We start from the raw sequence: 14,849 nt of genomic DNA on the forward strand, positions 1-14,849 counted from the left end.
CAGAGACCTTACGGCCACAGCTCCGAATGGCCGCATCGACAATGGAGGTGGAGAATATGGTCCATGCTATGAAATTTATCTTAATCAAAGTAGGATTTATTTATGAAAGTGTAAAGAAAACATGGATCTTAAATAAGCCCATGTGTTGAATTAAGAGCAGTATACTGAATGTTGCAGTTAATCTCTTAAATGTGAAGCAGCAACTAGAAGAATATATTTAAGATATGTCCAATACGCCAGTATTGATATTATATCCTTAGACATTATCAGTGACTTTACTTTTAAGTTGAATGGAAAAGTGTGTCCAGACCTTTGACTGGTCGTGTTATCCCCAGCTCTGCATTGGTTGCCCTTTATTCTAGTGTTTAACAATATAAATCCAGTGTATTTTCTCTGATTATCGCCCATGATCCCTCAGAAATTGGATCCTTTCCCCGGACCTGCCCCTATTCCAGAAGACAGGGTACAGAAGTTCAAAAGGAAAGAGAAAACTAAAACGGTAAACATTATTTAAGTGAAATTAAAAGAATTAACTATTACCACTTGCCAGACACTCATGTCTTTATTTGTCTCGTTCTAGCCTCACCATGCTCATTACAAGCTCAGAGACATGATAGTTCGCTCAGAAGAAGCTTCAGAAATGGCCCAGAAACAAGCTGCCCGATTTGATATCCTGCTCCCAGAGGATGCTGGGTAATTTCTTAATATCACCATTTTTTTCATGTCACTCTGTACCATGTAGCAGAGATTAAATAATGAAAAGAATTAATATTAAGATACTGGTTAAAAGCATTGGTTGTAATGTTTTCATCTAACCTCAGGTTTCTAGAAGGGGATGAAGATGAGGACACGTGTACCATCTCACAGGAAGATATTGCACTTGATGTGGATATAACCTCTGGAGCAAAGGTGGGACACTGGTAGGACACTAGTGTAAATTTTTGGACACTTAATTCTGACATCTTTATTAAAAATTTCTCTTTTAATATTTTTTAAGGTTGAATGTTAATTTATGTAATGAAATAAAACAAAATGAGAAAACACTAAAAGACCTATTAAAAATTCTCTAACAGAAAAAAATATTGTATTTTCTGTTCAGATTTTTGTTCAAATTCTCAAAAATGGGTGAGATGGCTTTTTTCTAGAATTCCTCATGACTACAAAGGAATTAAGTTCACTATGTGCTGCACTGACCACTGTTTCTGGGTCAAGCTGGTCTTCTTTTTCCATACGGTATAAATTCCATACAGATTAGTAGGTGAAGGGTGTTCAAGATGGTAAAGGCTATTTGCAGCAATAATCTCAGACACGCGTTTCTTGTAGCTGCAGATCACACCTGCACAATGTCCAGGTGGAATTTTGGACATTGAATTCTTTGCAGACCTGGTTGAGCTCATACATGTTAATAAAGAGAATCCTTTATTAATCTCAGTGGGAGGTCAATTCCTCTTGACCTCTTGCCTGGCAGCTCCATCTCCAACACCCTTCTACCAGTGTAACCACTATCCCTCCTCTGCACATGTCCAAACCATCTCAATCTGGCCTCTCTGACCTTATCCCCAAAACAGCCGACCTGTCCCTTTGATGTGCTCATTCTTAATCCTGTCCATTCTGGTCACTCCTAAAGAGAACCTCAGCATCCTCATCTCTGCTACAATTACACACTGATTTCACATAAACTATCAATGCCTTAAAATCTAAATATAAATCTTTATATTTTGAATATAATGCCTAAAAATAAAACATAAATCTTTATATTTTGAATACTTTGACTAAACATGGATTATCATTGATTAGACATTGATCAAACAATTATCACTCAAATCTTTACTTTTGTGCTTAAAACCACCATTTTACTTCCCCAGTATGTTGTGTGTCTCTTATCCCTGCATCCCATACACACACTTCTGCAGTTCCTCATTTCTGGGATGTGTGTCTACTTTCTCTTGTGCAATTCTGTACTTTGCACTCTGTTAGATGTAAAATTGCTTTTCCCAATTCTTTTAATACAATTATTTCACATTTAATTCTTACACATGTACTAATAACTATTTCAGTAAACACACACATAAATCATTTTATGATTATCTTTACTTATTAAAAGCTTAACTTTTCTAGGCATTCTGCCACAGCATTTTAATAATTCCTTTGTCCTCTCCAAACTCCCCTCCTCTTTCTTCTCTGCCTTCTCTGTATCTCGGTGCTCTTTGAGGCCCATATTTACAGCCTTGCTGACACTATGCACCAATATCTGCATATGTAAGACTCATGAACGGAGATGTTAACCAGCTCCAGTGATTCCTTTAAGCTTTTATCTGTTACTCCTGGCTGCTGCTTCTTTTTTTTCTGAGCATTCCTTTGGAGTCAGTCTCAGTTCACACTTCTAGACAGAGCAGCCACTGTAATAAATTTTCTCCTTTTATAGACAGTTTGTCTAACTCTTTGAGATGACATGACTAACTCTTTCCAACATCATGCAAATCAATAATTCTTGATCATAAGTATTCTGAGATCTCTTTTTTTGTGAGACTTGATTTGTGTCAACCACTGTGAATAATACCAAACTCAAAAGTATTTGAGTGATTCATTTTCAGTAGCTCCAACCTACACTTCCAATCTTGCAGTCAAATTTGTGTTAATTTCAGATTTTGTTTAACAAAGGTGTTCAAGATATGAGATTATGCGTCTTATTTAGTAGTTGCCTTTTTACTATTGTGTTTTATGTTTTCTCTTCCTCAGTATTTTAATCTGAAATTGTCTCAGTTTGGGCCGTATCGAGTGGACTACAGCAAGACTGGACGGTCAGTATCAGACTCTACATTCATACAGTGTATGCACTGTAGTGTTCTGTTCCTTTTTATATCACCAGTCATTTTGGTTCAATGCTCATGAAAGACAAAAGGTTTTGATTCAGTAATAGGAAGGTGAAAGCCACAGACTGACACAGCTGAAGATGCTAACGATGAATCAGCACAACACTTTGGACTCCAGATGCTTTTTGTTAAGCCTGCATTTTGTGTGTGTGTGTGTGTGTGTGTGTGTGTGTGTGTTTTGCCACTTGGGAGCAGTGCAGGAAGCTATAAATAAATGAAAACATCAATAGGCATACATATCCTCTACATTTTGACAGCTTTTTTTTTTTTATTCAGTCTGTTTTAAAAAGAGTAGAGATGTGGGTTTTAATTAACCACTGATTTTAATCAGTGATTATATGTCTGTAGTGTGAATTGGCATATTTTTCAGTGATTCTCTCATCTTATCCATTAATGTGTCAAAACCTTGCAAATTGAATGAAGCACAAGTGAAGCTTTGGGCATCAACAGCCATTTGGTGCCAAGCAGGTAGTGGCTAGTGGGTTTTTTCAGGCTTTATCAATGAAAACCTGCTGTGGCTAAAAGCAGTGCTAATGAGTTCACTGAGAGTTAAACCAAAACAGTAAATTGCAGGCTATAAAACAAAAGCAGAAAATGAATGAAAGACAGCTTCACACCGAGTGAAAACTGCAGGGCCAGGTGATTCATTAACTTACATGGTAGAGTTGTGTGTTTGTTCTTTTCATTTCATTTCAGTCACCTGCTGCTAGGTGGCAGGAGAGGGCATGTCGCTTGTATAGACTGGCAGTCCAAGCAGCTGATGTGTGAGATAAACGTGATGGAGTCTGTAAATGATGTAAAGTAAGTCATCCAACCTGACGTTATGCAACACCACACAAAGCACAAAACTTTACATTACAACAAAGCTTCATCTACTAGCAACTGTGAACATCTTTTTGGCCTCTATTTAGGTGGCTTCACAGTGAGGCCATGTATGCAGTGGCTCAGAAGAAGTGGCTGCATATTTATGACTCCAATGGAATAGAACTTCACTGCATCCGCAAATTCAATGACGTCCTTCGTATGCAGTTCCTCCCCTACCACTTTTTGCTAGCCACAGCGGTGGGTCCCCTAAAACCATTGTTATAGACTGTGTGTATGATGTATTGCTTGTTTGTTTAAAATGCATTAACAAAAAGCTGATTTTGTCACAAACTCTGACACATCACATGTTCCATTGAGGCAGGTGTTCCTATATTTAAACCTCAGTTTCATTCTTTTCTTTTATCAATATCTAGCTGTGATGCTTCAACATCTAAACATGTCTCATACTGTAGCCTTCTGTTCTCACACTCGTCTTCAGAGTGCTACAAGTTTCCTGCAGTATCTGGATGTGTCTGTGGGAAAGGAGGTGGCAGCCATCTGCACCAAGACTGGCCGACTCGACGTGATGTGTCAGAACCCTTATAATGCTATCATTCACCTAGGACACCCCAATGGCACGGTCACTCTCTGGTCACCCAACCAGAAAGAAGCCCTCGTGAAGATGCTGTGTCACCAGGGAGGTGTGCGCTCTGTCACTGTAGACAAGACGGGCACGTGAGTCCCTTTAAAACTGTACACTTTGTACAACTACATGGATATTGAATTTGTTTTAAAGGCAGGAAGCTTTTGATACTGGTCTGTTTTAACGTGCACAGACACTGTTTGAGAGTAGTTCCTATAAAAACATAATCGTTAATAATTAACTTCATTATTTAAAATTGTAATAAGTCTCAGTAATTACTGACTAAATCTTGTCTCCGATCCTCTAACATCCGCCACCTGGAGACAACATATTTTTAAGGATTTAGCCTCTTATGCGATTGTTCTTCTTCTGTGCATTCCTTTTGAAAATGACCTGCAAAGACAAAAAATGAGGCTAAGCTACACAGTGTTACATATAACTGTGGCAATAAATAGTAAATGAGCCCTCTGGACCTATCTGAATTTATGTATACATTTGTCTTAAAATATGGTCAAATCTCCATCTATGTTACAGTAATGACAACATCTATTTAACTAATAACACAAATCACTGTGTGGTTGTTGACCATGTTGAATACTTTATTCAAACATTGCTTGAATAGAATAACACACATTGCTTAGTGAGGGGGAAAAAATAAGTCCAGAGTACCAGGATTAAAGGAATCATTGGAGCTGGTGAGTCTACCATATGCAAATAATAATGATGGTTACACACAGCATGCTCTTCATGGCATGACTCTATGGAGTGAGCTGCTGATCTCTAAAAAAAAAAAAAAAAAAAAAAATCACTACACCTGAAGTTACAGGCTGCTCTGCTGCCTCTGGACTTGGAGGGAATTAATTCCCAAGTTTATCGAGGTATCTTACAGGATAATGTCAGGGTGTTTGGCCACCAGCTGAAGCTCAGCAGAAGCTGGGTGAAGCAGCAGGACAGTTACCCTAAACATCAAAGTAAATCTACTACAGAATGACTTCAAACAAAGAAAATCAAATTTTTGGAGCGGCCAAGTTGGAACCAAAGATCATAATCCAACAGAGAAGCTGTTCACACCAGACATCCCAAGAATATGATCTGAGCTGAAGCAGCTCTGTAAAGAATAATGTTCCCAAACAGCTCCTGAACATTGTACATACAACTCTGACCTGTAGCTACATAGAATGCACACATTACAAGAACAGGTTTTACCAGTTATTAAAAGAAAGGAATGGAAAATGAATGTTTAATGGGTGTGTTCAGTAAAGGCTTGCTTGTTGTAGTTGTCTATACCTAAACATTGAGCCTTGTATATAGATTAGATACATTTATGACTAATTAATGCAGAAAACCAGGTAATTCCAAATGGTTCACATACTTTTTATTGCCACAGTATGTGCATAGAGTGCATCTTTCTATAGCAGCACTCTGAATTATCTAATGTCCTCCAGGTATAACACTAGGCGGTTGAAGGTTAACACCTGAAGAACTCAAATAATATATAATCATGTTCGTACCTGTTACATTTTTTGTAGTGAACTGCATTTTCTTCAGGGGCCACCAAAGAGCGATCTGTTGTTATTGCTTCCTCTTGGCAGATACATGGTGACGTCTGGCATGGATAAAAAGCTAAAAGTATATGACATTAGAGCCTTCAAGCCCCTCAAGTCCTACTTCCTGCCCGCTGGAGCTTCCTGTTTGTCACTGAGCCAGAGGGGGCTGCTGTCTGCAGCCACAGGGGACGTCGTTCAGGTCATTGACACCTCCACACTGCACGGTTAATGAGTAGTCACTGAAATAAAATGTGGTGCACAGAAATTTATGGATTTACTTCTGTAAATGTACCGCAATGTGGTTCATTGCAAATAGAAATTTTCATTTTTTATTTATTACTGAGAACTTGAAACTGTTTAAATGAACCGTGTGCTTGCCTGTACATGTTTTTTTACTGAGCAACTGTAAACTGTTTTCTGTATAAGTTGCATTTACATATCACTCCCTTTTTAAGGAAATGTCACATCTATGAGATGTGCAATACAATTTTATCAGTAGGTTTGCAAAAATGATTTGTGGACACAATAGAGATGTCCACTTGCCAAAGAATTTAAAAAATAAGCCGATATATTGCAGGTTATTGATTTATATGACCTATGACAATACAAAAAGTAATTACCTGCATATGTGTCATAATGGTAACACATAAGGGGGGTCTTTCCATATTGGTAACCTTTTACTTCCATATCACTTAATTTGTTTGTGGAAACTCCCTTTGCAGGTGTACAGAGATGTGTGGAACACTCCAGTGTCTAAGCCCTACATGGCTCACAGAGTTCGGGGAACCGTTTGGGGTCTGCACTTCTGTCCCTTTGAGGATGTCCTTGGGGTTGGGCACGGAGAGGGTTTCACCAGCATGCTCGTACCAGGTCTGACTAGGTTTCACATGCATATAGAAAAGTAGACTTAACAAGTGCACGCTAATTAGGTCAGGGTTAAAATATTGATGAATATATTAGAGATGTATACACTGTACCTAACTAATTTAATGTGCATTAGAACTGATGTCATTCTTTTTGCACTTGGTTTATGTACATTCACAGGTGCGGGTGAGCCTAACTTTGACGGTCTGGATGCAAATCCATACCGCAGTGCAAAGCAGAGGCAGGAGTGGGAGGTTAAAGCACTGCTGGAGAAGATCCAGCCAGAGCTCATTAGCCTGGACCCCAGTGAGCTGGGACAAGTTGACCAAGCCACCTTTGAGCAAAGGCACCAAGACAGGGTCCAAGCTCTGGTCAGTTTGTGGAAGCATGTTATGGGCACACATAAGATTTTATTTTAAGATAGAAATGTGTACATATTGACATACTGACTAATGATGATAATAGTTTTATTATTGTTTACAGCCTTCTGAAAGTTTTTGTTTTGTCTTCTCAGGGCTTTGACCCACTTGCCAGACAAAAATTTGTACCGAAGTTTAAGAAAAAAGGTCGTAGTTCTGCGGGCGGCGTTGAAAGGCGCAAGAAACAAGTAGCTCATGAAGACCAGAGAGTAAGTAATTCAGAATAGGGGTGTGACAATACACTTAGAGATGAGATGATGCATGATATTGGGTTCACAAGAATGAGATGAGATTTTAACACTTTTTAAGAAATCTTCAGTGACAAAATATGACAATATGGAACAATAGTCTATTCAACTGAAAGTCACAAAATGCAAAACGGGTGTATTTTGAAATGTTTAAACTAATCATCTTGTAATGAATGTCACTTCAGTTATAGTTTCTGAGTATGAATTATCATATGCAGTAAAAGACAACAATACGCACTGGAAGGTGACATCATCCAGCAAAGGCACCACGCTAGCCAATCACATACGGGTGACAATTGGGATGTGGACGCCCACGGGAGGGAGATTCTTTTGTTTACTTTGCAAGCATGAGCGTTCACTGCTATTCACTGTCAAATTTGGGCCACAATTGACACACCATAACGACATGCCATGCATTTTCGTTAGTACTGGATGTTAAACAGTGTTTTTATCTATCAGTCCTGACACACTGGTGGTAGAATTGGTGATAAGGTAGAGTAGGCTGCATTAGCAGCATGGTTAATCAAAACACAATGGAAAATCACAGGCTGGAAACGTGACTGAAGCCACTCGCATCAAATCATCACAACGTGGCCAAATCGAGCACAGCTACAAGACTTCCTGTACAACCCCTCATCCCCTGACAAATGCAGCCCCATGCATTAAAACACAGCAGGGAGTTGTGTTTTTGCCAGACTGTGTACATATCTTCAAACTCCGTCACACTGGCCTGCTTCTGTTATGTACTGAGTTCACGACAGCATTTGCCTCGATGAGAAATATCGTCATGTTTTAATATTGCGAAATCTTGACACGGCTCTTATTCAGAATATACGATGACGGTGAATTAGATTACTTTTTAATCTCTCTGTATCTTTGGCTTATGTCTTGATTTGTTAACCCCCCAGGAAATAATCAGGAAAACTGTGGAGGACAAAATGAAGATGGATAAAGAAAGGAAAGAGAGGGAGGAGAAGAAGAAGGCGATGTTAACTAGCCAGAGATCTGCGCTGGACAGATTCAAAATATAGAAAACAAGGACCCTTTGTTGTAGGTGAACTCATCTGTGAGCGTGGCCATTGAGCTTTATACACTGCTCAAAAAAATAAAGGGAACAAAAAGAAGACAGTCAACTATGTTGTGTTCCCTTTATTTTTTGAGCAGTATATAAAGGACACATTGTTCACAAACTGCAGAAATGATGTATGTAGTCTGCTATTAAGGACTCATTGTGAATGGGTTTCAGTTAATCTGTAACCTTATGTTGAGAGCAGTGCAGTAAAATTTATTGCCTTATCCTGAGGTGCTTCTTGTCTACATGGGCAGAAAATGTGACGCACCATGGCTGTCATTGACGTCACCTAGAACTTGTGTTAAATTGTTATTTTTGTCTGCTGATAAACACTTTTTTCATTCATAATTGTACTCCATGTGGAGCACTTTGGTGACAAAACAGAATGAAGTGTTGTGTTCAACAAATAAAAAAATGGATGCCAAGCTTTAATTCAGTTTTTTCAACATCAGAACTGAATATAAAATGTGCTGGAATATATTCACACATCAGCAGCACTAGAGATCAGAATGACTGATTTTAGCAACAGCCTGCATCGCTCCCAGTAGACGTATCTGGATCTACACTCGGCAGGAACAAAGTCGGGTTTGGCGGGGCTTTAATGGTTTGAGAAGGCAAAGAATTTAGAAAGTTATACAGTATTCTTGTAAGGTTGGAACATGTATTGGTAACCATGTTAGCAGTTCAGTAGGTGGTTTTACAGGTTCAAAGAATTTCCATTGTTATGGTGTGAACAGTAACTGGTCAAATGTTATTACAGGTGACAAGGGTGTTTAGCTGTGAACATTCCTCATGACTAAGTAAAACTGGAAATACTGGTATCACCTTATAGGATCCACCCACAACAAAGACATCACTGGGTGAATTTAAAAGTTCAAATGAATGGCATTTTAAATGGTGTGTGTCTGCTTGTGATTACCATGGGTGCATGGACAAGGCTTGATCTAGATTTCAGTGACCCTTTCAATAAACAGCTTTTTTATTTTTTATTTTTTTATTTTGAGCAATAGTAACATATAACAAGGCAATAAGAAGCATTCAATCAATATGGGATCAGAGGAATGGTTTTGAATTGGATTAGAAGTTATTTGACACAGAGGCGTCAATTTGTGAAGTTGGGTGAGGATAAAGAAATGGTGTGATAGTAATATACTATCTCTGAATTTGGATAAAACTAAATTTATGGTATTTGGGAATCGTAGACTAGATAATGAACCTCAATTGAAAATTGGGGGAGCTAATATAGAACGAGTATATGAAATTAAATTTCTAGGTGTCATAGTTGATGACAAATTCTGGAAATCTCATATCAGATATGTTCAGCACAAAATAGCAAAAAATATATCAATATTGGCAAGGGTTAGATATATTTTGGACGGGAAAGCACTACGCATTTTGTATTCTTCATTGATTTTACCATACTTAGAGTATGGCGGTGAAAACTGGGGAAATACATACAAAAGCTCACTTCAACCATTGTATATATTAGAAAAAAGAGCGATAAGAATTGTGCATAAGATGGGATATAGGGATCACACCAATGTAGCTTTCATACAGTCTAAATTGTTACAATAAATTCATGTTATACGTACAACCAAAAAAAGATTTTGTATTTCCATAAGTGGAGTAAAACTATGGAATAATTTAAATGTGGACATAAAAAATAGTAATAGAATTGACGAGTTTAAACATAAATATAAAGGTATGTGTCAATCGAGATATATGTAAGAACAGGCTTAATGATTAACCAGATGGAACATTGTGGATGTGGGGTAAGAATGTTAACACTTTGTAATAATTCTTTAATATATTACTTGTGTGGTGTAGAATATAATTATTTAAGAATGTAATTATGTAAGAATGTTAACACTGTTATAATTTTTTAGTATATTACTTGTGTGTGTGTAGAAATGAATCATTTACTGCTTGCAAACCAATGATGGTAAGATGATGTCATGGGGTAGGACTGGATAAGTCTGACTTCTTCCTACTCCATTCAAGCATGTATTAGGTATAAGCAAATTGATATTGGATTATGTGTACAATCATGTGTGTTGTCATATCAACTGTCTTTACATGCTTGAAAGAATAAATCAATTCAAGTCAAATCAAATACAAGGTATAGTCACCTTACATTAACAACATAGATCAGTGATTTGCTCGAAACGGAGTGGGAAGAAGTCAAACTTATTTAAACCGGCCCCGGTCTGTTACACTTAAAACAAAAAAACATAATAGCTGCTTCCTTAATTCTTAATGTTAACAAAAACTTTCAAATTACATATATATATACATACATACATACATACATGTAAAAAGAAAAAAGAAACACATCTTAGATACACACCATATATATAACCACAGGTAACAATAATAATCCTTCCATCAATAGTAATCAAAAGACCTACAAGATAAGATAATACAGCCTATAGATACAGTACATCATCAAATAATTAAACCCCATTCTCCTTATACTGTAAAAAAAACCTTCTGTTTATAAAGTGCTTTAATTTGGTGAATGTTTTGACATTGTTTATGCTCAAACCCCAGACCATTCCATAATTTAACCCCACATACTGACACACACAAACTCCTCCTAGTAGTTCTAACCATTGGTATTAAAAAGCTTCCATAGCCCCTCAAACTGTACAACTGCTCTCACAGCATAAATAACTTTTATATGCAGGTAATAAACATTGTACCATGTTAATCATTAACTAACTCCATAAACAGCATGGCACATATTGTTTGACCTTTGTGTAGCCAGCAGGTACGATGGCTGTGCATTTATTAGTAGCAAAGATTGGTTCATGTTTTGAAAAACAGAATATGAGAAATTGAAGTGCCTTAAAATGTGACAGAAGTAATGTAGCTGGTGAACAGTCACGCAAGTTATATCACATTTTCACTTCCTCTTACCATATGCAGTTGTCATATTTACTTGAGATGGTGAAACAGTACACTGTCATATTAGATTTCACAGCACATCAAAATAAAGAAATGTATGGGGTGCACCACTGTTACCTTTTTGGCTTGATTTGTCATGAAAAATGTAAACTATAATGTGACAGAAATACTGAGTGTTGATACAAGGAAGACCTGTGTATATGTAGGTGTGTGTGTCCACAGGCATGCTTCTTTTATGAAAAAAGCACCAAGCGAGCCTAAATTAAGATATAGACCTCTTTTTTTTTGGTGACAATGTTTATTTCCTGAGTATAAACACACTGACATTCTGGTTGAGTACACTGTAAGTGGAGTGAGATAGCCAAAGTCCATAAAATAGGGAGAAGGTTTTATTGTCTCACACACACACTTGCAAAAAAAAAAAAAACATGAGGCGAATATATTCAATATGAAAATGAACAATATAAATGGATATACTGAAAATGTCATTATAACACACATACTGTTTATATGCCTCCATGCCAGAGATAGCTGTGGTCAGAAGCATTATATTTTCAGATTATCCGATTTTGGTGGTCAGAGGACAAGCTCGGTGACCTCTTGTCTGTCCATTCCCCTGAATTTGACTGGTGGGTGGAGGCATACAAATGAGAAGCAGTAATTGTAATGTCAAATGTACTCTCCACCTGGCCAAGCAGAGAATATCATTCACACTATACTTACATAAATGTTTAATGTCACTATTACAGAGGAATACCATAAATACTACTATTTGGTGGCAACATAACTGTGTTAACATAAAAAGTCCATGGAAGTGTTTTCAGGCTCAGGTGAAGCAGTGGAATCAAGTCTTCAGGCTCAGGTGAAGCAGTGGAATCAAGTCCCCAAAGAGAAAGGAACTTCCCCTGCTGTCTGTTGTCAGAACTGGTGCCCAGCAATTTTTGTACAACAATATGAGTTAATTTTAGGTACTGAGAAAATTTCCAGAAATTATTTTAAACATAGCAGGTTTTGATTATATATTACTTCCTGCTGGGTATATGAATCTTGTGAAATCTGTTGTACTATTTTTGGAGACATGCATTTCATCATTGCATTGGACTAGCAACGGGCGACATGGTGATGCAGTGGTTGTTTATCTCTAAGTGCCAGCCCTGCAATAGACTGGTGACCTGTCCAGGGTGAAACCCACCTCTCGCCCAATGTCAGCTAAAAAAAATAAAGCTATAAAAATAAAGTGACACTTTCTCAGTGCATGCACTGTAGCTTTACAGCCTGAAAAGTACTTGTGCCGTTTACAGTATTGAAGTGAGGCACTGTCCCATAAAGTCCAGTTTTCCTTTCTATTAAACTTCACAACCCCTACTCCAGCCCCAGAGCATCACTGAGCATCGCCCTCACTTTGCACATTCCCAGAGAAGCACGCAGACTCAGCCAGGAGCAGGGAGGAGAGGAATGAACATCAGTCCAGTATTGCAGCATTTCCCTGGGTGGGGTGTGATGGATGGACACCATAGCCTGGTAGCAGCAGCGCCCATATGGCACAGCTGGACCACCAGAGAAGAGCGGGCAATGTGAGGGAAGCACCCCAGCTGCTCGAGCACACAGACCAACAAACACATCCTCAGGTGGCAGGGGTGTGGGCAAAGGTGATGCAGATGCTGCCAGGGAAATTTTGAGCAATGCAGAGTGGGAGAGAATGTAGGCTGTACCACTGCAATAATCTGGAAAGACAGAGGGATGGTAGGCCTCTGCAGGGAGGTAGTGCTTGCTCTCCTGGTCACGGTTAGGAGCCACATGGAGATGCACCCTGCCAAGGTACAAGTCTGTGTGTTCATAGAGGTTATGGCTCTTGTTCAGGAATTGCAGAAGGGCACTGGGATTGAACAGAACATCATCATCCACTTTAGCCATGAAGTGAGCCTGAGGACAGAAGCGGTGGACCCAGCCCAGCATGGACAGGGTCTTCAGGGTGAGGTTAGAATAGGTGTCCACAAAACGCCCCTGAATCAGGTCCCCTTGTTCATGGGCCTCAACTATGAGCAACTTCGTCAGTCCAGGGTCAGTGGCTACACCCAGCATAAATAAGGTCATGACCCGCAGGCCCCCCACTTCCACTTCCCCTCCCCAGGTGTCCCTGATGGCTTGGCGGGCCCTCTGATTAGCAGGAGCTGATGAAACCATGGTGATGAGATGGGGCTTGGCACGCTGGCACACGAGCGGACTGGGCATGAGTAAGAACTCCTCAGGTCTGGTGAGGGGGACACTCTGTATGGAAATGATGGCTCTGTTCGGCTCCACCGCCTTGTCCATGCTCATGGAGGTGATCCATGACTCGATGAAGTCCACAAACAGCAGAGCCAACAGGGCTGCGCTCGCTATCACCGCGCAAAATAAATGTGAAATCCCAAGCTTGGCGCCTCGCCTTCCAAACCATGACTTGCACACCCACAGTCCCCGTCCGACCATGACCAATCTCCACTACCACTGTGCAGCTCAGACTATCACCGTAGCTGCTATAACTCTCCAGTGTCTCTCTGTCCTTATCTCCCTTGTCTCCACGACTACAAATACTCCTCGGTCACAGCGCTGTCCCCACGTTAGATCTCCTCATGACGCCCTTGCTCGAGATTCAGACCCGCAGTGGGAAAGTGCCAGAGTCAGTGAGGATGCGATAACAGACATGCAATCCAGACAGTTTTACAAAGTGGGATATGCCGCTGTGCAGATAAAACGGTCGATTCGGCATCAGCTTGAATCCGGATGCTTGTTGTTGTTTTTGTTGTTGCGCCGACTCTTTACTGTAACGCGGAGATGCCCCGCGGATGACTGTGAAACACGGAAATGTTAAAAATGAAATACATACTCTATCAATATAAAATGCTGACAGGTTTCCTTTTGCTCTCTGGTGGTGCCCTGACTAACACACTTTCAGAAGCATAATGTACATTCCAGATCAGGCGACGCCTGTTCCTACATGTGAAGACAAATATAAATCGGCGAATGAAAGCCTTAAGCCGAGTCTGCCGTATAGGTTATTTGTTAAGCAAACGGATGTCTGATGGCATGCTTTCATTATCTAAATGAAATGCAAATTGTTCAGTGAAATAGATTACTCTACCGTCTTCTCATCGATTGAGATTCATTAGGCTATAACCTTATTGGAAAAATAACTCACTGAATCATCTAGTGGATGGAGATCCAAATGATAATAATCATAACCGTTATCTGATGGGTTTTTAAAAATCTCATTTAAACGAGTGTGAAGCTTTCGCCCCCTATTGTTCTAGTGCACAGTCTGCGGTTGCATTGGTGCAGGGCTACACCCGGTGGTTACTCAGCGGTAATGTTGCCTCCTGAAGCCCGATACAAAGTATCCTGCCGTGTATGTGCATCTTTCTTTTAGTAGGCTGTATATGTTTTCCCCTTTTCTTTGTTCTGCATTTGGTTTAGGCAGTACAAAGTGAGTGTC

At 39.3% G+C, this 14,849-nt stretch overlaps 2 protein-coding genes across 2 annotated transcripts in view; one reads left to right on the forward strand and one right to left on the reverse strand.

Moving 5' to 3' along the window:
- Window positions 1-8,892, forward strand: part of wdr46 (WD repeat domain 46) — an 11,908-nt gene extending 3,016 nt beyond the window's left edge. The window contains exons 3-14 of the mRNA XM_020610775.1: window positions 419-499; window positions 581-693; window positions 822-909; window positions 2,740-2,801; window positions 3,570-3,674; window positions 3,785-3,935; window positions 4,177-4,412; window positions 5,913-6,066; window positions 6,590-6,737; window positions 6,912-7,102; window positions 7,246-7,359; window positions 8,307-8,892. Of these exons, the coding sequence (XP_020466431.1) occupies window positions 419-499; window positions 581-693; window positions 822-909; window positions 2,740-2,801; window positions 3,570-3,674; window positions 3,785-3,935; window positions 4,177-4,412; window positions 5,913-6,066; window positions 6,590-6,737; window positions 6,912-7,102; window positions 7,246-7,359; window positions 8,307-8,429 (1,566 nt within the window). The 3' untranslated portion in view covers window positions 8,430-8,892. The remainder of the gene's footprint in view (window positions 1-418; window positions 500-580; window positions 694-821; window positions 910-2,739; window positions 2,802-3,569; window positions 3,675-3,784; window positions 3,936-4,176; window positions 4,413-5,912; window positions 6,067-6,589; window positions 6,738-6,911; window positions 7,103-7,245; window positions 7,360-8,306) is intronic.
- Window positions 8,893-12,200: 3,308 nt separating this feature from the next.
- On the reverse strand, window positions 12,201-14,619 carry b3galt4 (UDP-Gal:betaGlcNAc beta 1,3-galactosyltransferase, polypeptide 4). The gene is made up of 2 exons (XM_020610604.1): window positions 14,556-14,619; window positions 12,201-14,206 (listed from the first exon to the last, which is right to left on the reverse strand). Exon 2 carries the CDS (start codon window positions 13,844-13,846, stop codon window positions 12,740-12,742), a length of 1,107 nt encoding a protein of 368 aa, XP_020466260.1. The 5' UTR covers window positions 13,847-14,206; window positions 14,556-14,619; the 3' UTR covers window positions 12,201-12,739.
- Between the last annotated feature and the right edge of the window lie 230 nt (window positions 14,620-14,849).

The sequence above is a fragment of the Monopterus albus genome, unplaced genomic scaffold (genome assembly GCF_001952655.1).
Source record: "Monopterus albus unplaced genomic scaffold, M_albus_1.0 scaffold106.1, whole genome shotgun sequence".
Lineage (NCBI taxonomy): Eukaryota > Metazoa > Chordata > Actinopteri > Synbranchiformes > Synbranchidae > Monopterus > Monopterus albus.

Coding starts and splice junctions, on each gene's coding strand:
- b3galt4 (XM_020610604.1), bottom strand. CDS start 13,846: ATGGTCGGACGGGGACTGTGGGTGTGCAAGTCATGGTTTGGAAGGCGA.